The sequence below is a fragment of the Bombyx mori genome, chromosome 6 (genome assembly GCF_030269925.1).
Source record: "Bombyx mori chromosome 6, ASM3026992v2".
Taxonomy (NCBI): domain Eukaryota; kingdom Metazoa; phylum Arthropoda; class Insecta; order Lepidoptera; family Bombycidae; genus Bombyx; species Bombyx mori.
This window is the reverse complement of record NC_085112.1, coordinates 2,325,378-2,350,405: the sequence shown is the minus strand read 5'-3', so window position 1 is coordinate 2,350,405 and position 25,028 is coordinate 2,325,378. Positions and strand designations below refer to the sequence as shown.

At 36.6% G+C, this 25,028-nt stretch overlaps 1 protein-coding gene across 1 annotated transcript; it reads right to left on the bottom strand.

Annotated features, from left to right (window-relative positions):
- Nucleotides 1-25,028, bottom strand: LOC692833 (perilipin; the record flags this gene model as incomplete). The annotated part of the gene is given in 9 exon segments (NM_001046678.1): nucleotides 1-1,417; nucleotides 3,236-3,334; nucleotides 4,711-4,777; nucleotides 6,301-6,482; nucleotides 7,138-7,319; nucleotides 15,902-16,082; nucleotides 17,207-17,392; nucleotides 18,232-18,347; nucleotides 24,924-25,028. Coding segments are annotated over 9 exon segments (1,122 nt in total). The 3' UTR covers nucleotides 1-1,309.

Below are 25,028 nucleotides of genomic sequence, written 5' to 3'. Positions count from 1 at the left end.
TATTGTATTATTTCGGTATTCGTGTTTTTATTGGTGATGGAGCATATTGTGAGCCCGCGCTATTAAGTATCAATGACACCACTGTTCTGCTGATTTCTGCTGAGAATCAATCATGCTTTCCGCTTGGGAGGTAAACCTCTGCCAGTTTAAATTAGATAAAAACTGCATGTATCGCTAAAGAAATATTTGTCTATATTATACGGTAGACGTATTAGCGATCCGTTAAATCAGGTAATGAAGTCAGGAATGATATACGATTCAAATCTCCAAATGTTACAAATCGCCGGTATACAAATCATAGATTATACGTGTGTTAGTGTATAATCTATGTAAATAAACAATAACATTTGATTTGCAACATGGATGCCGATGTAGACTATCATCGCACAATTTGTTTGGTAACAAACAAACAGATTGGTAGCCTAACCTCTCTTTTTTTTCCTACGAATTTCTAAACTTTTGTAACACAATCCTTTTATGTATATTCACCGTAAACTTAGCTGAAATGATAGGCAAATACACTTGATATTTAAATTGGCACCTTAATTGCACCGGTTTATCGACGGTATAACTTTCAAGGAAAGTCCACAAAAGACTGATTGACAGTAAAATAGGCAAGACAGTGATAGCGAATACTTAAATCAATAAATCTTTCAGTATATTTATATTTTATCATGAATGAAAGAAAAAGAAACGCCTGAAAGAAACGCGAAAAGTAATTTTAGCTATGGAAATATATTTTTTTATATCGTGCAACAAAGATTATGTGCACCATATTATAGTGAAGAAATAAATAGTGGTCGACTACTTGGATCTTTGTAGAAAAACGAACTAAATTTGTGATGTACTCGTACCTAAATTACAAATAAAATAAAATTTCACATTAATCAAACAAATTTAGACATTTGCTTTCTTCAAAACTTAAGATTAATTCTAATACATTGCCTACATTCTAAATTAACCAATTTAGAAATTCGAAGTAGAACATTGAAAAATATTTTCATTTTTTTTTTTATGTTGGTTTATCTTGCAATCGAGGGATCGGGACTACAGTGCCACTAAGGTTATCGGGAATATATTTTTACGATTACTTTAAGCTTTAATGTAAAAAAAATTTTCGTTTTAATCAAACATATGTATCTCGTACGTAAGAAATTTGAGCTGTGTTGTAATTTAAAGTTTCATTCCGTTCTCCAGCGTGAATATATTAATCATAATAGCCTGAGATTAATAATCATCATTATGACGTATATACCTACTTAGTTCCAATGTTTTACTTCAAGCTTTTACAAATGCGAACACTCTAAAATTAATTGACACCGTTAATGGAAGACACGTCGTCTCTTTGCTCGTAAGCCGACCGTGGCGCAATCTTCTCCCGCTCCTCGTTACCGGCCAAGAATATGGCTAAATGCTCCTAAAAAGAAATAGCCGTTTTAAAATTAAACATATTGACATCGTCCACCGTGGAGATTGCATTGAGTGGGGCAGCCGTTGTAACTATACTGAGATCTTAGAACTTATATCTCAAGGTGGGTGGCGCATTTACGTTGTAGATGTCTATGGGCTCCAGTAACCACTTAACACCAGGTGGGCTGTGCGCTCGTCCAACCATCTAAGCAATAAAAAAAAATCCTGTAAACGCATTGCTCTGTTTTATTTATTTATTTAATATATTTTGTACACACAGCTGTTAGAAGAAACACGACAGTAAGGATACAGAGTACAAGGGTCCGCAAAGGAAAGAAGTATTAGAATTGTTTTAATACTTGAATAAGCAAATGATTCACACAATACCTACGACTAATCTCTAGCGTTGCCCCGCATGCTTAGGCCTTATATAAATTTATTATTATATACGATTAGTAAAATTGGAAACTGTAATATAGTTAGAAGATTAAAATAAAAACAAACAAGTAAGCAACGACTATTTTTGAAAAAAAAAAACTGTTCCAATTTCAGATCAGGAAAGAGGGATATGAAATAAAAATTTGATTTTAAAACCTATTTTTTAAATTTCGCGCCACCCCATATAAGCAACACGCACGGCTAGGTACCATTGTTCTGGTAATATTCGCCGGGAAGCAATGATTTCATTGGAGATCAAGTACTACAGTAGTTCCTCCATTAGCATTGAAACATTATTACACCACAGGACATTCACATTGGCCACCGGTGAATACTTTTAAACTAGTTCCTCGTGAACGACCATACCCTCCAACCCTACTAAGGTTATCAAATTTTAAAGCTAAGAATGATAAGAGGCACTATGATAACCATATATTCATATTTGTCTTCTCAGTGCAAACTTTTGGTTGTTATTTCCTTTTGTTTTTGGTAAATAAAAAAAGAATGGAATTCATTGATCCCAATAATTTAAATTACGAAATTAATCATTCGTCATTTTACAATAAGAAAAAAATGTATACTTATAAGAATATAATATTTTAATATTTAGAATATATTATGAAGATAGCGCGAACCGAATATAATAGAAAAATTACTCCACCTTTTTATACATGCACTAAGGGTACTGAGTTGTCATTTGTTACTATAGGAACAGAAGAAAATATTAGGTACGGTTTAGCTAATCGAGTACCTAATTAGTTAGTAGTAAAAGTAATGTAACACACATGTATAGCAAGTACATGTTATGGCCACATTAGAGCAATGGACATACATATATGACAGGCGAGCTGGAAGAAAGACCTCACTTAAACTACGTCGCTGATATTGTTATTGGCTCATTGCGTACAATTAGAAAACAGCTCTATGAAGTCGATCGCAAATTTTTTCTGACTATCATTTCGAAAATCACGATCCTAACCAATAAAAATTTGAAGAGCGATTTTTCCAATCTTTTCTTCGGTTTTCGCGAGACGTAGAGATAATTAAAACTACGTTACTATGTACTTTTTTGTTGCACTTCATGGTTTAGCCCTGGGTCCCTGGACTTAATGACATGAATATCACCACCCACCTTGAGACATGAGGTTGAAATCTCAATTAAATCGTATAGCTGCTGCCCTTTCAAAACGGAATGCATGACTATGGAATTACTCTAAGGCGACAGAAGGACAGGACTTTAGCGACAGCTGTCATAGTACACAAGATATTTGAGAGATGCTTCTAAACATGGCGGATTTTCGGCCTCATTAGGTATTTACGTATATTCATATAAGCCTCGGATAGACCCGGATTTCCACCGTACGGAATCGAATTAAAATTTACTTACCAAGTAAGTTTTGGATGTGGCCTGCAACTGCTGCAGCAGGACCTCAAGTTTGCTTCTCCATCCCTTTATTTCAGTGATTGCCGTCTCCACGGGTACAGACTGTAAAAGAGTTCAATAAAACATATTAAACATTATATATTGATGTCATATACCTCGGGTCCTTACTGACCGACCGCAGGGGCAGTGAGGGAGAGATAAGGAGGAGGACGCAGATGGCCAAAACAGCGATAACCAAGCTCAAACGAATATGGCAAAATCGTACAGTATCTAACGTCACGAAAATGAGACTCGTCCGAACCCTAGTTTTCTCAACCTTTCTCTACGAAGCAGAGCCCTGGACAATTAGGGCATCCGAGCGCAAGAAAATAAAAGCATTTGAAATGTGATCCTGAAGACGAATGCTCCGAATTCCATGGACGGCCAAGAGGACAAATAAATCTATCCTGGATCAGCTTCGCATCCGAGTCAGACTCTCAACAATCTGTTACCAGAGGATCCTCGCTATTTCGCTCATGTTGCTCGCCGTCAGTCAGATAACTTGGAAAAAGTGATTGTGACGGGCAAAGTACAAGGAAAGAGACCCCGCGGCCGTTACCTAGCCGTTGGTGTGATCAACTAACCGCCCTAGCTGGGCTGCCATTCACAACCGCCATTCGAGAAGCTGAGGACCGGACGAGATGGAAACAACTCACGAGACCGATACGACCTTCAGCAATGAAGAAAGTGACGAAGAAGAAATTGATGTCATGGCCTAACAGATAAGACGCCCGGTTCACTTGTGTGGAGCAAAGCGAATATCCCGAGTTCAAGCCCGGCAAGCAAGTACCAATTTTTTGACAAATAAAGAAAACGAAATCGATACGAATAACGAAATCATGTAAATATCAAACGCAAAATTTATACATGTGTAATTAGTGGTGTTAGTGGTAGTGGTAATCAGGTATGTTTTCCCAACCTAATAATTGGTAACCTAAGGGACTTGTCCCATCTAAGCTATGAAGGGTAGGTGAAGTGACGCGCTCAACCTGAGAAACTTGTCAACACCAGCCTTAGCAAGAACAGTGCTTCGCAGAATCTACCACCGGATCAGAAACGCGACCCGCTGAAAAAATCTAGCGAGAAACTCAGTGGGCTGTGTTAATTTACTGTGGGTTAATTTACTGTGGGTTAATTTACTCGTCGAGCCCTTCGTCATAAGCGACGGGTTCGGCGAGGAAGGTGACCGGTACCTAAAAACACCGTTAGTGGATCGGGAGGATCCGTAATGACGTGCTTAGGGCGACGTTGACTGTTTACCATTCGGTCCACAGGATCGGGTATGCATGTCCATCGTTAACCGCTTAACAATTAAGTCGGTTGTGTGCTCGCTTAACAATTAATTTGTCCGGTGTGGGTACGAACTTCTGTGTACAAGCTTCTATACATTTTTTTAATATTAATATCAATAGCTTAGTACTTTCGAAAATGCATATTACCTTGAGTAATGCCTCTGCTGTATACGACAAATGCTTCGTAACAATCGACATGCCTTGACGGATGTTTCTGTCAACATAAAATTTTAAATAAATAAATTATTATTATACAGGAACCCTCCTATTTTACAGTATTTTACGACACGGTTCCACTCTAATACGATAAGAAAAATTCCCCAAAACCCTGTTATAACACGGTACTTCTACAGAACGAGATTCTTGTTTAAAATTAGTTAGAAAATTATATTATGCACTATGTACACACAATATATGGGAATAAACGAAATTTCACTGCGTATTTTTTATGTAACATATTTTTTTATAATGTAACATATGAAACATATTACTGCTTTACGGCAGAAATAGGCAGGGTGGTGGTACCTACCCGGGCAGACTCACAAGAGGTCCTAAATAGGGCAGCCGTTGAACTGTTAAAACTGAGACCTTAGAACTCATATCTCAAGGCGGGTGGCGGCAAAAAAACAGCTAGAGTGGGTGCGTAGTAAAAGACGCGCAGCGTCCGCCGATGATCTACACGGGATTTACTGACCAGTTATTCGAACCGAGAAATTACCTAATCGAACGATGAAAGGCTATTTGGTTTAAGCGACATTTAGGTAACTACAGGAGAGCTATTTAAAGTTGTAATTTTGAATATCATAACAAAAAAACTTCTTCAGCTATTTCAATGGAATAAACTTAATTGAAATTCAATTGAATATGCAATTTCGAAAAGGGCACATGTCGCATATTTTGTCAAATACGTTTTTTTCATATACATGTAGTTTTGAGGCTTACCTACACCCGTTTTATAATAATTCCAGTAATTTTCAATTGCTAATTAACACTAAAGTATATCTCAAAAGTTAATATTTTAAATTTTACACTGCTTTAGAAAATGATCAGTTTTTTTTCATTTCCTGATCATTTTACATTTTCAGAGATGTGCCCTTTTCGAAATTGCATATTCAATTAAAAACATGGTAGGTACTGTTGTTGCTAAATACCAAATAAAAAGATAAATGTCGCGTATTAAGCGAAATATCGCTTAAACCAAATAACCTTTCACCCTTCGTAATGATTTTACTTTTAGACGTTCTGTCAATCTTTGGGGAATCGATCTTTAATTATCTTTCATGTGTACAATAAAGGTAGCGTAATTGGCTATTGGCAGCAGTAAATGTGTCATTTTGGTATTACCAGCGTTCAAAAGTGTCAGTAGCGGAATTAATTATACTGTATTGCCAGTAGACTCGACTGCTTTCGTTTGTTATAAATGAGTCGACTATTATCAAAGGCGGCAATCTGACTTTTGGACAATGATCGGTAAATCAGAAAAACGAATTATTGACTTTGTATTCCATTGGCAGTCACAAAACTCTTCGGAACGACATCTTAGATAAATAACAGGTTAACTATTAACCTTTATTTAATGCAGGTTTTGAACCGTATTCTTTGAAGGAGACGATTATATTCAAATAAATCTGTATTGACATATCAATAAAAAAAAATTGTCCAAATGTACAGATTGCCGCCTTTGATAATAGACGACTCAAATGAAGTTATGAAATAAATCAAATAATATTAAAATACCTTGGAAGGTCTGTGTGTGTATAGTTGACGAGATGCACGACCTTTCTTGCTGTTTCCCTGGTGAGGAGTACCATCAGCTCTTCAAGAGTTACAGGCCTCGCTTGATTCTCGGGCTCTGGTTGACTGAGAGACGCGTAAAGTTCCTTAGCTTTTTTCCAGGCTAACACAGGATCTTTTGCAACCTTTGATCAAATATAAAACAGACAATAACAATATCTTCTATCTCTCTTCCATTTTTTATAATTTAAATATATCAGCATAATCATTTACTAAAAATTAAATATCTTCTCGAAAGTTCCCTTATGAAGAAGGATCTTTTTGAGCTCATTGTATAGCCGGATCTCTATTAATGAATAAACTGGCAAGAGATTAAATACACGCACATCCAATAACACTAAGCATCTCCTTCGCTTGACAGACAATGCGCTGGGCGTTAGTGTGTTTGGTGCGAGTTTTTTAACGTTCTCGATAGCGTAAAAGTTAACTCAAATTTGTATGGAGTTGGAACAGCGCCCCTAGCGGCCAACATAGGCAAACGCTCCAGGTTCATACAAATTTGTGTATTATACATCGTTGTGTATTATATAGCCAACTAGCGACCCGCCCTCTCTTCGCTTCGGAAACTGTAATTTATTATTGATTTCTCCACTATTTAATGGATGTTATTATACATATAAACCTTCCTCTTCAATCACTCTGTCTATTAAAAAAAACCGCATCAAAATACGTTGCGTAGTTTTAAAGATTTAAGCATACATAGGGATATTGGGACAGAGAAAGCGACTTTGTTTTATACTATGTAGTGAAGCTACACGTTACATAAATAAGGCAACTTACCAATTCCGCGACATACACCAAAACGTGGATTTGTTCTTTGATAGCCTTGGCTTCGGCCAGAGCTTGCCTGGTGAGTCTCCTCTGCAGCTTCCTCTTGAACCTGGCTCCATGCTGCACCGCCTGGGCTGCCCGGGCCCTGCCCGTCTCCCCTTCAGGCCCGTCCACCGCATCAGCGCTGGTCACTACGATCACCACTATGATAAGACCACAAAACTCAATAGTAGATTTTGGCGTAAACGAACAGCCCAGCTTACTTGATCTTTGATTACTGAAATCTTCAGATATTTTTTTTATTGCTTATATGGGTGGACGAGCTCACAGCCCACCTGGTGTGAAGTGGTTACAGGAGCCCATAGACGTATACGACGTAAATGCACCACCCACCTTGAGATATAAGTTCTAAGGTCTCAGTATAGTTACAACGGCTACCCCACCCTTCAAACCGAAACGCATTACTGCTTCACGGCAGAAATAGGCAGGGTGGTGGTACCTACCCGTGCGGACTCACAAGAGGTCCTACCACCAGTGACTGTTATGGCCTTCAAAAACGATGAAGCTTCGAAAGGCTATTTCATTATCATACGGCCTACCTGTTTTACTAATAAGCTTTACTAATTCTTCTAATAATTAAGTTTTACTAATTCCTAGCTCACGAACGTCAGCTAGGAAGCTCTTCAAGGCTCATTTATTAATTAAACACCTCCCAGTACTCAAAAAGAAACACAGTGTAGGTGAGTTCATATCAAAGCTAGATGGTTCGTGAAAAGATTTTTTACATTTTTATTGCCCTTGTAGGCAGACGAGCATACGGCCCACCTGTTGGTGACTAGTTACCGTCGCCCATAGACTTCAGCAATGCCAGGGGTAGAGCCAAGTCGCTGCCTACCGTTAAGTACTCTCCACAAGCCTCGTTTGAAGAAGGACATGTCATAGTGCTCGGGAAGCACCGTCGAGGGGAGCTCATTCCAAAGCGAATGGATGGTACGTGGCAAAAAAGATCTCTGGAAACGCACTGTGATCTTATCTTCAGGAACACATATGACTAACTCGGTGGTGCGGTAGCTAGTGCTCCTAACTGTTGCGCCGTGGGTCGTGGGTTCGATTCCCACATCGGGCAAACCTTTATGTGCTGAACATGTGTGTTGACCCTTTGTTTGGGTGTTTAATATCTATATATGTATACATTTAAACGTATATAAGTATGTATCTGGTGCCCATAACACAGGGAATACTAATTTGGGACCGAATGACCATGCGTGATTTGTTCCTAGATATTATATGTATTATTATTATTAGTACACACTGTGGATAAACAGTTTTATGAATTGCATTTGATTAGCAAACCGTCCGATGGATTATCGACCTTGCGTTAACAATTACAGTTTTTTTAATTTTAATGTGGAAAAATTCTATTTTATTAATGGAAGATACTGTACAGATAGATGCCTTTATATGTATTATGTTTACACATTCAGTTTTACTGCACATGAATTAAAACTTAACAGATAAAATAATGTAAAAATGACTTCAAAACGGTACTTAATTTCAATTATCTGTGTAAACTTAGAGACGTCTAAATAGCTTCATATATATAAGTCGTCGTTGCCTAAAAGACCAAGGTAGTTGATGGCCTTTACATTTTTCGTGTTTGTAGCTAGCTATCTATTCCGGTAAGTAATTAACACCAAATCGCCCCTAACAGCGTTCACGTCTCCAAGCAATATGTTGAATAAATAAAGGGGATTGCCCACTCTCCATAGTGTGCTAGGCCCAAGATGGACATCAAATATTACTATAAAAATGTACTGATTCAAATTCTTAAATGTATTGGATATCTAAAAAATATATTGAAATTGACGCCACTATTATAAAAAATATAATAAAAATAAAAACTCGTTTTGAGGTTAATTTTCTATATAAATAAGTGTCGGATTGTGAGATACTTCAAGAACTTTTCTTTTCTTAATGTTTAAGATGTTCCTAATGTATTTTTATCCAATAGGGTATAAAAACACACACTTAATTCTTTAAATATCTATATTTTCTTCATCTTCATACACAATTAGGATCATCTAAAAATAGCAAAGGAGAGCATATACACGGTTTTAAATCTCGGTCAGGGTAAAACCACAATTCAGACAATGTTTTTTAGTCGTAGTATGAAACGTTATTGATAAAAGTAAAATAAATCGAAGAAAAATCAAAACACATCCATTTTGTACGTAAGCACAACACCACAAGACGCAAGCGAAGTGTCAGTCAGTCAGATTAAATTCAGTGTTGTCAGTATAAAGAAAAATAATTACATGAAATTCATATATCGATTATTTTTTTAAATAACCGATAATTGATTTATATCTTAATCTTTTTTTTACGAGTACACATTATTTTTTATGTTTTTGTTTTAGTTGTACATATTTAAATAACAATACTAGTAAAGTTTTTTTTATTGCTTAGATGGGTGGACGAGCTCACAGCCACCCTGGTGTTGCTAAGTGGTTACTCGAGCCCACATACATCTACAACGTAAATGCGCCACCCACCTTGAGATATAAGTTCTAAGGTCTCAAGTATACAAGTTACAAGTTAAAGTCCAATGGGTATGTCTTCGATGTTATTTTATGTGCATAAAATCCATTAAAATCGATTGATTAATGATAATACTTAAAATGATTTATTTATATGTTTTATTTATATACTCAAAATATTTACTTCATACGTAAAAGGTTTTGAAGCTGGCAATATTTTTCCCGCAAAAATAAAAGTCCTTGCTTTTTCAATAGAGTTACTTTTTTTAAGCTACTTATTGTAAACTGTAGTGGCGCTTATTTGCAAGAAAGTAAATGCATATTTATTTATGACCAAATTAATGCACTAAGTATTTTTTCTATAATCTATTGTCCGCTTTGGGCCTAAAATGGGCCATCCCCTTTATAAAGTAGTACCTAGTTCATAGATGTAGTTACAAACGTTTTGGTACAGACTATTTCAATTTATGTGTATTATCTGTGCGAAAAAAGACTAATGTCACTTAAGAGCAAATATAATTCATTGTATTTCCGTTGCCAGTTAATATGAACTATCTCTTAACATTCCCTAATCCTAAAGTTGTAAATGCATTAGCTTACTTTATTTCCCGCAATAACATTAAACTGTAAAAATATTTTTAAAAAAATCTCCCGTTCTCATTCTCCTCATCTACTATCGTTTAACTATATCACTGATATTCTATCTACCTGACATTGGCAGATTCATTCGACTAAGAAGAGACACGAGAAATTAAAAAAAAAACATTCTATTTTATAAAGAAATCTGATTAGAGTTTCATTGAAATACTGCCTAATTCCTATACAATAAAAGAAATGGTTTAGATTAAATTACGCAACCTTAGTTAATAACCGTGCATGCATTACTCACGAAAGTTATTACCATTCATTTTCCTTATCGAGAAGACGAGTACAGAGTCCGTGCGACGTCTGATAACGCATCTAATTTGTCGACACCGGACAACAGATAAACTGAACCATTAGTTTATTTTTAGTGTAATTATTGTGTTTGATAATTTTGTTGGTCGTGTCCCGTTCGATGATGATAACGCAAACAAACAAATCAGTGAGTTGCCTGCAGCAACATCACAGACATTTTATCCTTAAAGAGAACAAAATAAATTTGGAGCTACTAATCTAGTAACTATATATAAAACTAGGGACCCGCCCTCGCTTCGCTTCGGAAACATTAAATCACACATGAAACAAAAAAAAAAAATTAAAAAAAATTCAAAAATGTAGCCTATGTTCATCAGGGACAATGTCGGCTTCTAATGGAAAAAGAATTTTTCAAATCGGTCCAGTAGTTTCGGAGCCTATTCGAAACAAACAAACAAACAAATCTTTCCTCTTTATAATATTAGTATAGACTACTAGCGACCCCCGCCCTCGCTTCGCTTCGGAAACATTAAATTTTATTATTGATAGCTGAGTTCCTAGATGTTACCCGCGGGGCGAAGATAGTCTAAAAAAAGTATATAATATCATCAGCTACCTATCAGTGAAAGTCTCGTCAAAATCGGTCCAGCCATTCCAGATATTAGCCGGAACAAACGGACAGACAGACAAACAGACAGACAACATTTTTATTTTGTCTAGAGAACTACGAAAAAAAAAAACATTTCACGTACATACATAAACATTAAGAATTTACTAACTAAAAAAGATTAGAGATTAGAAGCAAAATGTATCTTTTTTTTTTTAAATTAAAATTATTATTCAAGTTAACGAAACAATTAGAAGAAATTTAAATCATTATATTATTATTAATTTTAAGTTTTAATTATAAAAGGACATATCACCACCATCAACCCATGTCCAGACCTACTTATTCTTATCGGATAGGTATCCGGGTATGTCCAATAATAAAAATGTTCGGTCGCCGATAAACACTTGTATTTAGACATCGTGTTACGACTGCACCAATTCTCTCCCTAGTTGAATGCGCAGAATTAAAATAAATAACATGAAAAAGAAGAACTTTGTATTTACACGTCCTTACGGATCCGTCAGATTCAATAACCTTTGCATTAGACGCTTTCAGCTCTAGCACTAGGAGTAGGCTTAGGGATCTCGGTAACCGTACTCGTCGAACTCGACAAAGAGTTCGACGTGCAACCTAACCCACGCATCAGCCCGCTGAGTTTCTCGTCGGATCTTCTCAGCGGGTCGCGATTCCGATCCGGTAGTAGATTCATTCGCTAAACAGCTGCTCTTGAGTTGTTAGGTCTCCTTCGGAGGCGCTCGGGCAGATGTTAGCAAATCCCACCCCTACTGGCTGAGCATTTGCTCACCCACCTGTCTTGGTGAAACTGGAAAGGTCTCTGGGTCACCAGTAATCACTCATTCAAAAAAAAACTTTGTATTCTGGTATACTGGTGGTAGGACCCTTGTGAGTCCGCACGGGCAGGTGCCACCACCCTGCCTATTTCTACCGTGAAGCAGTAATGCGTTTCAGTTTGAAGGGTGAGGCTGCCGTTGTAACTATACTGCGACCTTAGAACTCGTATCTCATGTTGGGTGGCGGCATTTACTTTGTAGATGTCTATGGGTTTCAATAACCACTTAACACCAGGTGGGCATGAGCTCGTCCACCAATCTATGCAATAAATAAATAAAAAACATCAATTATATGAGTAAATGGCGCTTGCAACAGCGCCGAAGTATCTGGAACTGATTAAGTGTGAAAATCGTAGTAAGAGCCCGTTGTAATATATCTATACTAATATTATAAAGAGGAAAGATTTGTTTGTTTGTTTGTTTCGAATAGGCTCCGAAACTACTGGACCGATTTGAAAAATTCTTTTTCCATTAGAAGCCGACATTGTCCCTGATGAACATAGGCTACTTTTTTTAATTTTTTATTTATTTTATTTTTTGGTTTCATGTGTGTTTTAATGTTTCCGAAGCGAAGCGAGGGCGGGTCGCTAGTTATAATAATAAAGTGTTACTAATAAATATTAGATGCCAAGTATAAAACAGTTTACAACATCAGTTTTGTAATAATATGCAATTAAACTAGCGACAGCCTGCGGGTCAGATAAGGCCTGACCCCTGGTCCATCAAAATTTATGCGACTTTAATACTGACTGCATAATTTGCTTTAATATATAATAATAACTGTAATAATAATAATAATAACGCACAGTCATCTGGCCCCAATTTAGGATTTACTGTTTTATGGGTACCAGAGACTGATAAACATACTTATATACGTTTAATTATATACGTATATAGACAATAAACGCCCAGAAAAAGAGCAACAACATGTTCGTCACATAAATGTTTGTCCGATGTGGGAATCGAACCCACGACCCTCGGCGCAACAGACAGAGGCGCTAAGTACCGCACCACCGAATCAGTCAGTAATATAATTTAGAAAATTATTTATCTACTGCACACATGAAGATAACTGTAAACGCAGGGCCGAGTTATTGATTGCTTTAAAACTGCAATCGTCAACTTTGAAAAATTAATTCAAGATGGCTCTTCCTCCTCACGGCGGAGGAGAGAAATATTTTCAAAGAATGCGGTAAGCGGTAATGGTTTCAATGGATCTTTCAGTCTTATTGAAGCTTTAAGAGGTGTTAAGATGATAGGCGACGTATGTATAACCAGAAAACCACTCCGGACACTTCGGAAATTATGCATCTGTCTAATCGACTTGAATCAAGCGATCTATATCTTCATTTCAACTCAACTAGAGGAAAGCATGTTGCTTTCAGGATTACATTCTATTCTACATCCAGTTTGTATACAGGAATGTCTGAAAACCCACTACTCTATCTTATACCACATGGGGAGTCATCCAACATAGTTAGTCCACTGAAGTCGTCGTTGCCTAAAGGATAAGACGTCCGGTGCATTCGTGTTGAAGCGATGCAACGGTGTTCGAATCCCGCGGGCGGGTACCAATTTTTCTAATGAAATACGTACTCAACAAATGTTCAAGATTGACTTCCATGGTGAAGGAATAGCATCGTGTCATAAAAATCAAACCCACAAAATTATAATTTGCGTAATACTGGTGGTAGGACCACTTGTGAGTCCGCGCGGATAGGTACCACCGCCCTGCCTATTTCTGCCGTGAAGCAGTAATGCGTTTCGGTTTGAAGGGTGGGGTAGCCGTTGTAACTATACTGAGACTTTAGAACTTGTATCTCATGGTGGGTGGCGCGTCTACGATGTAGACGTCTATGGGCTCCCGTAACCACTTAACACCAGGTGGGCTGTGAGCTCGTCAGACTTGGGGAGTGGAATTGGCTGTGGTTGTGTTTCGAATTGTCAATGGATAGTGACATGTGCAAATGCTATTTCTTTCTTATGTAGGTACATATATATTAAATTCATTAGGCAGCACGTTGTTTAAGCGTGAGTTTTACCTGAATATTTTTTGCGTTAGCAAAAGTAAATACAATTACAGATAAATAAGTTTATTTTATTTCATGCCCTTATCCAACTATGTCCTTTTTGTCCAATCATCTCTGCACTCACAAATTACTCTCGAATAAATAACTGTTGACCTCTTATTATGTCAAAGCTAAGTTTTTATTTCATTAACGATTTCAATGATCTGGACTCGTGTTATGATAAAAAAATTGTTCTATATCTCTCCTAAGCATGTAAAATATTCCAAAAGATGGAAACAATTTAATGATATTAAAAACGCGGGCTTAAACTGTAGAAGCGGTATCGTCTATGACTCGAGAAACCGGAAGAAATTATTTTAATTAAGGTCGTCAGCGCAAAATTGGCTTAAGCTTAACATAGAACAGTTAGCATGGAGATATTGATGTCTAAATTTACTTTTACTCTGCTTCGTAATGTTTACAAAGCCATCTGTTATCTATGGGCTAGGCCGTATATATATATATCTGTTATCTATAGGTTATGGTTAGGCTAGAACTGGAGATAGGCCGGATTTGTATCAAAACTTATTATGATTTAAGTAAATTGCAATATTTAAGCACCAATATTGTGGGTAAAGCCACTAACTATTGCGCTGATTGCGCAATTGTCGTAAAAATATACGTGCTCATTCGTTCTGCGCGTCAACATGACGCCATACATCCTACGTCATTTAATACGTCACAAAGAATTTATTAAAAAAATATAAACACATTATGATGATGCGTTTATGTACCTATTTATGGTTCATATTATAATATCTATGTTTAAACAATAATGACTTATGTGTTACGATGATTTTTTTAACTTTGGTCGTACAAGTTACTCGCAGTTATGTTTTTTGGTAACAATGCAAATATAAGGGTAAAACCAGTTAACCCATTTGATGAGGTCCGAAGGCTGAGTGTATATCTAAGACTATAAGTTCTTTTTGAAGTGAAAACTTTTTACTAATAAATATACTACTTCGTTAGTATTCGTTATATCACTAGTATCTATATATTAATACGTGAAGCAAAAACTTTGTATCCCTTTTTACGAAAATTGCACGGACGGAGGAGTATGAAATTTTCCACACATAGAGAATATAGAGAAGAAGTGCACAATGCTATTTTTTTTTTAATAATGCGTAAAAGATGCATTAAATCAATAAAGAAAACATTATACACACGCATGCATACTATTTGTTCCTGACGTCTGTTGTCAAATTGAGAATACATTAAATATTGTTTGTCTTTGTTAATATTTTTTATAGTGTAGTCTTGGCAAAATTGTGATTATAGAAGTATAAAATACAATCATAATAGTATACAAACTTACAATTCCAATTAATTATAGTCGAATTTCGACTACTGCGGGACTTAAAATATATGTAAATCAACTCATTTTTTATTGTTAATATTTCGTTCCGAATTCGTGAAGATAAGCATGTAAATTTATTCCAAATCTTTGACTAATATTTATGTTCAGCTCTAGATTCGTATTAGCAAAAGTTGTAGTATTCGTTGTATCACTAGTATATACTAGGTGAATTAAGGACGAAAACTGTTTATCATTTACTGGTGGTAGGACCTCTTGTGAATCCGCGCGGGAAGGTACCCAGCCTATATCTGCCGTGAAGCAGTAACGCGTTTGGGTTTGAAGGGCGGGGCAGCCGTTTTAACTATACTTGAGACCTTAGAACTTATATCTCAAGGTGGGTAGCGCATTTACGTTGTAAATGTCTATGGGCTTCAGTAACCACTTAACACCAGGTGGGCTGTGAGCTCGTCTACCATATAAGCAATATTTTTTTTTAAAGTTGTACATACCGTCGGCTGCGTCTTGGTTGTCTGGCGGGAGGTACTTGTCGACGTATTTGTCGGCGGTGGTGAGCGCACGGTCGAGAGCGGTCGCGGTGGCCGCCGTCATCCGCGAATCCAAGACAGCTGTGCCTAGCCGCGTCACGGAATCCGCACGTCGGAGCACGTATTGACGCGTCTCTGAGTACATCTAAATAAACATATTTTTTGGGGTAAACTTAAGCCTTTTGAATTCGCTTTTCTTCATGACCCCGTGTCATATGTAATAAACCTGAATCAGCGAATTACTAAAGCATAGATGATAAGAATTTTTGTGTTGTCTCGACAAAAATTTTAGCTCACCAATATCCTAATTTCCACTGAAAATTCAATATAACACGCGTGAAATCGCATGTACCTACATACTTCAAAAAAAATATTATTTTGACGTATTTACCTTATTAAAATCCAATTTGTGTAATAAAGATAAAACATAATATTCGGATCGTGACTGTTAATTACATTAAGAATCGGACGGTCATTTTGACGTGTAATGCAGTGATTAAACACGAAAATAATTTGACCCCTGACATGTATGTATCGATTCTCTACGTACTTATGAAGTTAATAACAATAAATGACGCCACGCCGGTTGGTAATTTCTAGGGATGCAGTCGTGATGTATTTGCGTCAGCTGTACTTAGCAACCAGAAACTTCTTGTCATATACAACTGTTTAAGACATGTCATTACGTAGGTTATGTTATTGGTTTAGAGATTATAATCATATACACACAATGCATTTTGATCTCAAATTACAAGGCAAATAGTGTTCATTTTGTGTTTATTCAAAATGTCAGAATAATGCGAACAATATATCGTTTTATTATGAAGATATATATTGACATAATCACTGTATCGGCTAAATATTCGGGTAAATAGAATTCATTTATAGAACCTGTGATGAAATAGACAAATATTAGATAATTAAATAGTCCTTGAATTGTAACTTTAGATTAAACTTTTGGCATGATCAACAGTGGAATTCAAACTGAAAGTATTTTGGACACAATGCTTTCAACTTTCGTGGCTACCTACGTTACAGGGACTATTATTAAACGAGCTTTTACCACAGATTAGAAAGAGGGTAGGCAGGATTTTTTTTCCTAGCGTTTTACCCGCAATCTTCAGTATATAACTGCTTGCTACATCGCCGCGGGAACTAATTACATGTGAAGATCATGGTAGCCCGTTTAATAATACTGTTTGGGCGCCACACTTATGAGACTAGGGTCAGTGAAAGGAACAATTAAAACAAGAATAGAATTTTGCTCACCTCCTCTGGAGGCATATAAATTGAAGGCATACTCTTCTCGACCACATCCAGCGACTTGCAGAGAAACTTGTCCAGTTGTACAATCGGAGTTTCCAGGAGTTGAACCGCCGGGAGTGCTAGCTGTATGCCGGTCGCTAGGGACTTCTCACCCAGGGACATAGACCAACGAAACAGAGGGTTGGACTCCTGTGAAAGCGAGACAGCTATTATATTTTTTATTGCTTAGATAGCGGCATCAGCTCACACCCAACCTATCTTATGTGGTCACCAGAGCCCATAGACCTCAATAACAACGTGCGACTGCTATCAAAGTAGGCAGGGTAATGGTACCTATCGCTACCGAGCCCACACGAGCCCTCTTCATTTTACTGGTGGTAGGACCTCTTGTTAGTCCGCACGGGTATGTACCACCACCCTTCCTATTTCTGCCGTGAAGCAGTAATGCGTTTCGGTTTGAAGGGTTGGGCAGCCGTTGTAACTATACTTGAGACCTTAGAAGTTATATTTCAAGGTGGGTGGCGCATTTACGTCGAAGATATCTATGGGCTCTAGTAACCACTTAACACCAGGTGGGCTGTGAGCTCGTCCACCCATCTAAGCAATAAAAAAAAAAACATGAAACCCTATCAGTGATGAGAATTTTTTTATTATATTATAGTTTTAATAATTATCGTAACAAATCATAAATATTATATTCATATTATTATTCATATTATTGTTTTTTTTTACAAATACCTAAACGTCTGGTGTTCGATATCTGCTTTTACATGTACATATTTTATATTTGAACGTATTTCTGTTACGGCGAGATTTTCTTTAACATATAAAAGCATATGATATTATAATATAATATACTTAGTTATTGTAGAATTAAATCTGAGAAATATTGCCACGATAGAATCGGATATTGTATAAAACATTAATTAAAAAAGCAGAGTATTTAAGGTGAGATAAGGTTTAAACTAAATTCAAATTGCTTTAATAATTATTTAAATTTAATGTTGATACTGTTTTCAAAATCTTACCCTTATTTTGAAGTACAATTTTTCTGTCACTCCAATACCGGACACGACGATCGGTATGGATGCAACCCTTGAGACCACTTCAAGATTCGGCATGGCTGGCTGATTTGTTTTCGTCACTAAAAAAAAAAAGAATTAAAACCTTCACAAAAATAGAACGTATTACAAAAGTTGATAAGATTCGATTAATTTTTCGAAATGTTGCTAAAGTAAACCTTAATTACCGATTACGTGAGGATGTTTTTTCCAAAACCAATGAATTGAACAAGACCTTTCGACTCTGATGCTATACAACCTACCTTTAGATCCTTGACTCTGACTAACAGCCTGCAGGTAGGCCTCGGCTTTCCTAGCAATTGAAGCCTTGACTTTTTTATTCACGCCCACCGTACATGTGCCATTGAAGCTTTTTTTGGAAACGTCTCCATTACCATTCATCCTTGTGACCGTTATTTTCGTGGTGTATTCGAACGACATTCGAAATAACAAATTCAAAGTTTTTAAGATATTTTTTTTAGTTTGATATTGTTTTTTGTTTTTTTTTTATTCACACCGAGATGTTCACAGTATTTTTTCACAAGAGCAACTGAACGATTTAATTTATAAGTCTTCATGTATTAACTGTATTGCAAAGGTTATCGGAATGTTAAAAAAATAAATGTGTAATCGTATTCTTAATAACAATATGTTTCGTGTGTTAATCAAGCAGCTAGGTCATCACTGTGATTGAAGATGACATAATCTCTATGAATAAACAGAAGTAGGTTCAAAAATATATCAATCAAATCAATATTCAACTAAAAGTAAAATTAGATGAAATCGATTTATCAAGAAATCAGTTGCAGGCTAAAATTAGTAAATACGATCATGGTTCTGTGGTGGTAGCTATTATAGAACAGAAGATAATATATGAATGGCTTGCGCTAACAACGTTTTTAAGGTTGTCAATACATACAATTTCCTAACAAAAATATTCGGAACAGCTAGCTGTCTAAGAATAATTTCACCTTTGCTTCATCGAAGATTTTCCCTTTTTGTTTATCTCCGAATTGAGATAGCCAGGGTCGCATCTCGTATTTTCTGGGAAGTGTGTATTAACTAATAACGCCAAGCCATTAGCTTCAAAGACGAGGTTTGAAATACAGTTTCATATAACCGAAGAATCTTTAGGGTACATCCTTAGGAATGTATATAGAATTGCTGTTTGTTCGACGAAAAGAATAAATAAAAAAACCTCATTGAGATCTAGCCAAACTCTAACCAACTCTACCTAGCTAATTACGGTGCCTCAAGTTCAAAGGTCGCGGCAGTTTCTTAGGACTTACATTAATTTGAGCTGTATACATGTGTTTCTTTCAATAGAAATACACCACTTTTGTTCTATTATATATGAATCTATGGGCGCAAACTCTAACAAACTCTACCTAACTCTGACCAAAAGGTTAATCAATCGAAATATTTAACGACAGCTCAATGTATTGATATTAGTAAATATAAACGGTCAATCATAGACTAGCTATTTAAAAATGAAGTAACGAAGACAGTAGGATTACCAAGCTGAAGTGGCAATGGGTAGGTCTCATAGCGAGAAGATCGGACGGCCGATGGGGCAGAAAGATTCTTGAGGGTAGACCACGTACTGGCAAGCGAAGTTTTATTTATTTATTGCTTAGATGGGTGGACGAGCTCACAACACACCTGGTGTGAAGCGGTTACTGGAGCCCATAGACATCTACGACGTAAATGCGCCACCCACCTTGAGATATAAGTTCTAAGGTCTCAAGTATAGTTACAACGGCTGCCCCACCCTTCAAACCGAAATGTATTACTGCTTCACAGCAGAAATAGGCAGGGTGGTGGTACCTACCCGCGCGGACTCACAAGAGGTCCTACCACCAGTAAAAAGTGTGTAAGAAGTGTGGGACGGCCACCCACCAAGTGGAACGTCGACCTAGCGAAAATCGCTGGCTCAAGTTGAATGCAATTGGCAAAGGACTGGACGCACTAAAGATCGATTGGAGAGGCCTAAGTTCAGCAGTGGACATTGGACAGGGTGAGATGATAATGATGATGACGAAGACAGTATGACGTTAGGATCGATTGTATACGCACTCCCAAACGATTGTTGTCGTGGCGTACAATCTCTCTGACAGGACATAAGACCTACAACGACCAGACTAAGACAGACACTTGACAAGAATTCAAAAATAAAGAAAGAATTGGAACGAGGGCGTACGTGACTAGCGGCAGGCAGTACTTTTTTTTAACTTCCTAAAAGACGGACACGAACCAGACGACAAGGAACGAATTGACCGTTCTCTTATTATGTACATAAAATAGACGACAAAAGAACTAATCGACCGTTAAATTGTCGTGATAAAATTACAAGCATAAATAAAGCTACTAAGTTATTTATAATACTACTAGCGGACCAGACAGACGTTGTCCTGCAAATATTCATTCAAACCGATCCAGCCGTTTCGTTGCAGTGTAGATAAATAACCTAGACTGCAGTGCCATCTGCCGGACTGATTTGTGAATCTAAGCCATCCAGAGCGCCATCCAAACGTATACATAAAAAATCATTCAATTCAGACCAGCCGCTTAGGAGGAGTTCAGTGATATACACACGTACAGTAGAATATAAAGATAATCTACATTTAGTTAAAGTAAATTATACTTAAGCATATTTATTTTTACCTGCCTGTTAGTACAATGCGGCCACTGCGGCACTGATTTTTTTTTAATTATCACAAAGTATATTGTATGTATCTACTCCATTACGACATTTATCCTATCGTATTCAATGTCATGAGTCAGTAAAGGTTCAAAGCTGAGTTCGATAACGCGATGTACTGTGTGCTTTGTGCGAGTTTTCTAACGTCCTCGATAGCGTAAAAGTTAACTCAAATTTGTATGGATATATATTCGGACCTAAGGCTGATGAAGCAACGGCGTTAATTTACCGACAAGCTAGCTAGCTAGCCTTTTTTTTCCTTCCTAGGCTGATGGTCTAGAGAGACCATGTCAGCGTCGCCGGGCTGGTAGGTGAGCTCACGGGGCTCAAACCTGACGATGCTGCTAACACGATCCTTAGCAAGGGCCGCGCTTCTCAGAATCTACCACCGGATCGGAAACGCGACTCATTGAGTAGATCCGGCGAGAAACTCAGTGGGCTACATGATACCATTTATCCGACCACGATATTAATCCTCAATGTTTATCGTATAATTTTCCCACACATTTGTAACCGCGCAGAAAGCCCTTAAATATCTTAATCATCCGATTGTCGTGTTCTGAGGAGCGGGAAGACCAACTCATGTCTTAAGCACGGCATTCACGATGTGATGTCGTGATTGGATTGTGATTTTGAACACCGGTAAATACACTTGACCTTCCATACGATATTTTAAAAAAAAGTCTGCTGAAACAAACTTCGCTTGAAACTTATATACGCTAGGGACCAATAGAACAAGACAGCATATATTTAGTATTTCGAACACATGTTAATCTTTATATTTATATGTATATATTAATATACTAGCGGCCCGCTCCCGCTCCTCTGAGGTCAACAAATAAAACAAATAGTTTTCGCAGGGCACGCGATGTAATTTTTTCCAAAAAATATTATAGTCTATGTCACTCGGGAATAGGGTAGCTTCCAAACAGTGAAAGAATTTTTCAAATCGGTCCAGTAGCTTCGGAGCCTATTCAATACAAACAAACAAATCTTTCCTCTTTATAATATTAAAGTATAGATGAGCAAAAACTTTGTACCCCTTTTTATCAAAATTGCGTGAACGTTGGAGTATGAAATTGCCCACACTTATAGAGAATATAGAGAAGGAGTGCTGAATGTTATTTTTTTTCTTTAAATTATGCATAAAAATATATTAAATCAGTAAAAAAACATTAGACACCCTATCCATGCAGTTAACACACACACACACGCGCATAAATACTGTTTTGTTTATTGTTAAAGTCTGCGGTCAAATTCAGAATAGATTAATATTGTTTGGCTTTAATATTATTTGTCTATAGCTTAAGCTAGTAGTGACATGAATAAAAACCTAGCACGGTTTCTATTTCAATCTTTAGAAAAATAAATATGAATAAACAATAGAAAAAACGAAATACATAAAATGAATCTTATGGTGTCAGTGATTATGGTCGGATTTAGATTCAGGCGAATTCCAGTAATAATATTAACTTTTAAACATAATACAAAGTGTCATAGTGTTAACTTTAGGAGTAGCTACGCAATTTTTTGGTTATTTTTGGAACGAGCATACTAACTAAAGGTTAACAACTAAGGATTATACATCTATAAGTATACTAATAATAATAATAATATAAAGAGGAAAGATTTGTTTGTTTGTTTGTATTGAATAGGCTCCGAAACTACTGAGCCGATTTAAAAAATTCTTTCACTGTTTGGAAGCTACACTATTCCTGAGTGACATAGGCTATAATTTTTTTTTTTTTTAAATTAGCGATCCTTACTAAAGCTCCAATAATGTAACCCAAGGTGTCAAAAAATTACCTAAAATATTCTTTACATCGCGTGCCCTGCAAAAACTATTGATGATAGAATAAAAGACTGTACTACGACATTTAAGAACACATTATTATTTACAAAATGTGTCGCGATAGCCAATACCGTCTTTACCATAAGGGGCACACGGGACCCGTGCCCAGGGCCCCCATTCTCAGGGGGCCCCGAAAGACCGACAATTTCTCTCAGACGCTTATTCTCAAAACATTTTTGTAGGGCACATTACACTTTTTTCACAAATCGGTAATCAGAAGGTATTTACAAGGCATATACTATACCAATAATAGAAGATTTTGCTCAACAGACATCCCGAAAGAAACCGTTATCGAAATCGTAACCAAAAAACCTGCATTCTAATATCATTAATGACATATTATATCATACTGTATTTGATTACCTATAATAAATGGTCATACTCAGTAAAAAAATGTTATTATAATCCATATAATCCTTTTTTACTTTCCAAAAGGGCCTCAAATTCTTGTGTGCCCAAGGGCCCCATCCTAGTTTAAGACGTCCATGGCGATAGCATATGTCTAACTATTATAGTTATGCCGCAATAAATGTTTTTTTTATTTAACAAAATAAAACAACGTCAAATATCGTTGAAAATAATGTTAAAGTCCCGAGCGGAGCCGGAGCGGGCTGCTAGTATTTTATATATCCCATAGACATAACAACATATGGTACTGGTAGTAAGACGTCTTGTGAGCCGCACGGGTAAGTACCACCACCCTGCCTATTTTTGTCGTGAAGCTGTAATGCGTTTCAGTTTGAGAAGAGTTCAAAAAAACATTAATAAAAAAAAACGAGTCCCTCATCCCAATTCTCTATAGCAGTGATTCTCAACCACTGTTCCGCGGCACTTTTGTGTGCCGCCAAATTTCAAAAGTGTGCCGCCAAATTTTGCGAATATATAATAATGTTAATATTATTAAATTATATCATTTGAAAAGAAAAATATTTTAAACATGAATATATATATAAATCGACAAAAAAAAATAGTATATTTTAGTTTATTTCGTATATTAAAATTTTTTGATAAACTATTTATGCAGTGTGTTGTAGTAAGTAAATAATTTTTCTTTCTTTTTTTTGTGCCGCCAAATTTTGAAAAAGTTAAATATGTGCGGCAACAAAAAAAAGGTTGAGAATCACTGCTCTATAGGATAACGGATTTTCCACTCTTCAAATTTGAACGCACGATTGCTAAGCGGAAATAGGCTATATAATTATCAAGCAAACAGACTACTTTCGTATGAGATTATAAGACAATACACCTATAGGGGTCCGCGAATGGGAGTTGTCGCTGCTTTTTTTTGTTGGCCTACTACCTACTAGGCAGACGAGCTTACGGTCCACCTGATGGTGAGTGGTTACCGTCGCCCATGGACTTCAGCAATGCCAGGGGCAAAGCCAAGCGATTGCCTACCCTTGATAAGTAATCATAATCATTGACAAGTAATCACAACTGTAGACGAAATTAAAATAAAATAGCTTTTAATACTGTCTGAAGCAGACGAGTGTACGGATTACCTGATGGTAAGTGGTGATCGTCGTTTATGGACTACAGAAATTACAGGGCCATAGACAAACCTCTAATTTATCGCTTGTTTGAAGACGGAAATGTTATAGCTTTAAGGGAACAATGTGGAGTTAATTCAAAAGAGAGAAGGTAAGTTGAAAAAAACCTTTGGAAAAACACTGGTCGAGACAATAGCTTAGGCATTAATAAACGATGGCGAGACGATGGTATTACATATTTTGAACAATACCTCGGATAGGTCCCAACAAAAAATACAAAGCAAAACACACAGAACCGATGTCCCTACAAGTAATTGCAGTATTATTTTTGTAGCGTCGCTGTTAATTTACCAACTACCTTCGTTTATATTGATTAAGAAAAAAAATAACCCAAACTTATAATAAAACACGAAAATCATTAATACCACAATAATTATTATGTATTATTCATAGCAACATACTTAAATAAATTACGAAACATCATAACACATTATCTTACGTAAAAGTCAAAGTTCTTTACGAGCGCAACTTCTAGAATTCTAAATATTCATCATATTTTAATCAGTACGCATGTGTTTTAATGTAGAATTATTAAAATAATGAAATTATTACTTACTTGTAGGAGCGGTAGATAAATATAAAACTGTGGTGCAACGCCGCCTTCGACCGAGACAAGTGAGTGAGCTCTGTCTGTAGTTTGAATACGGTCTGTCCTTTGCGA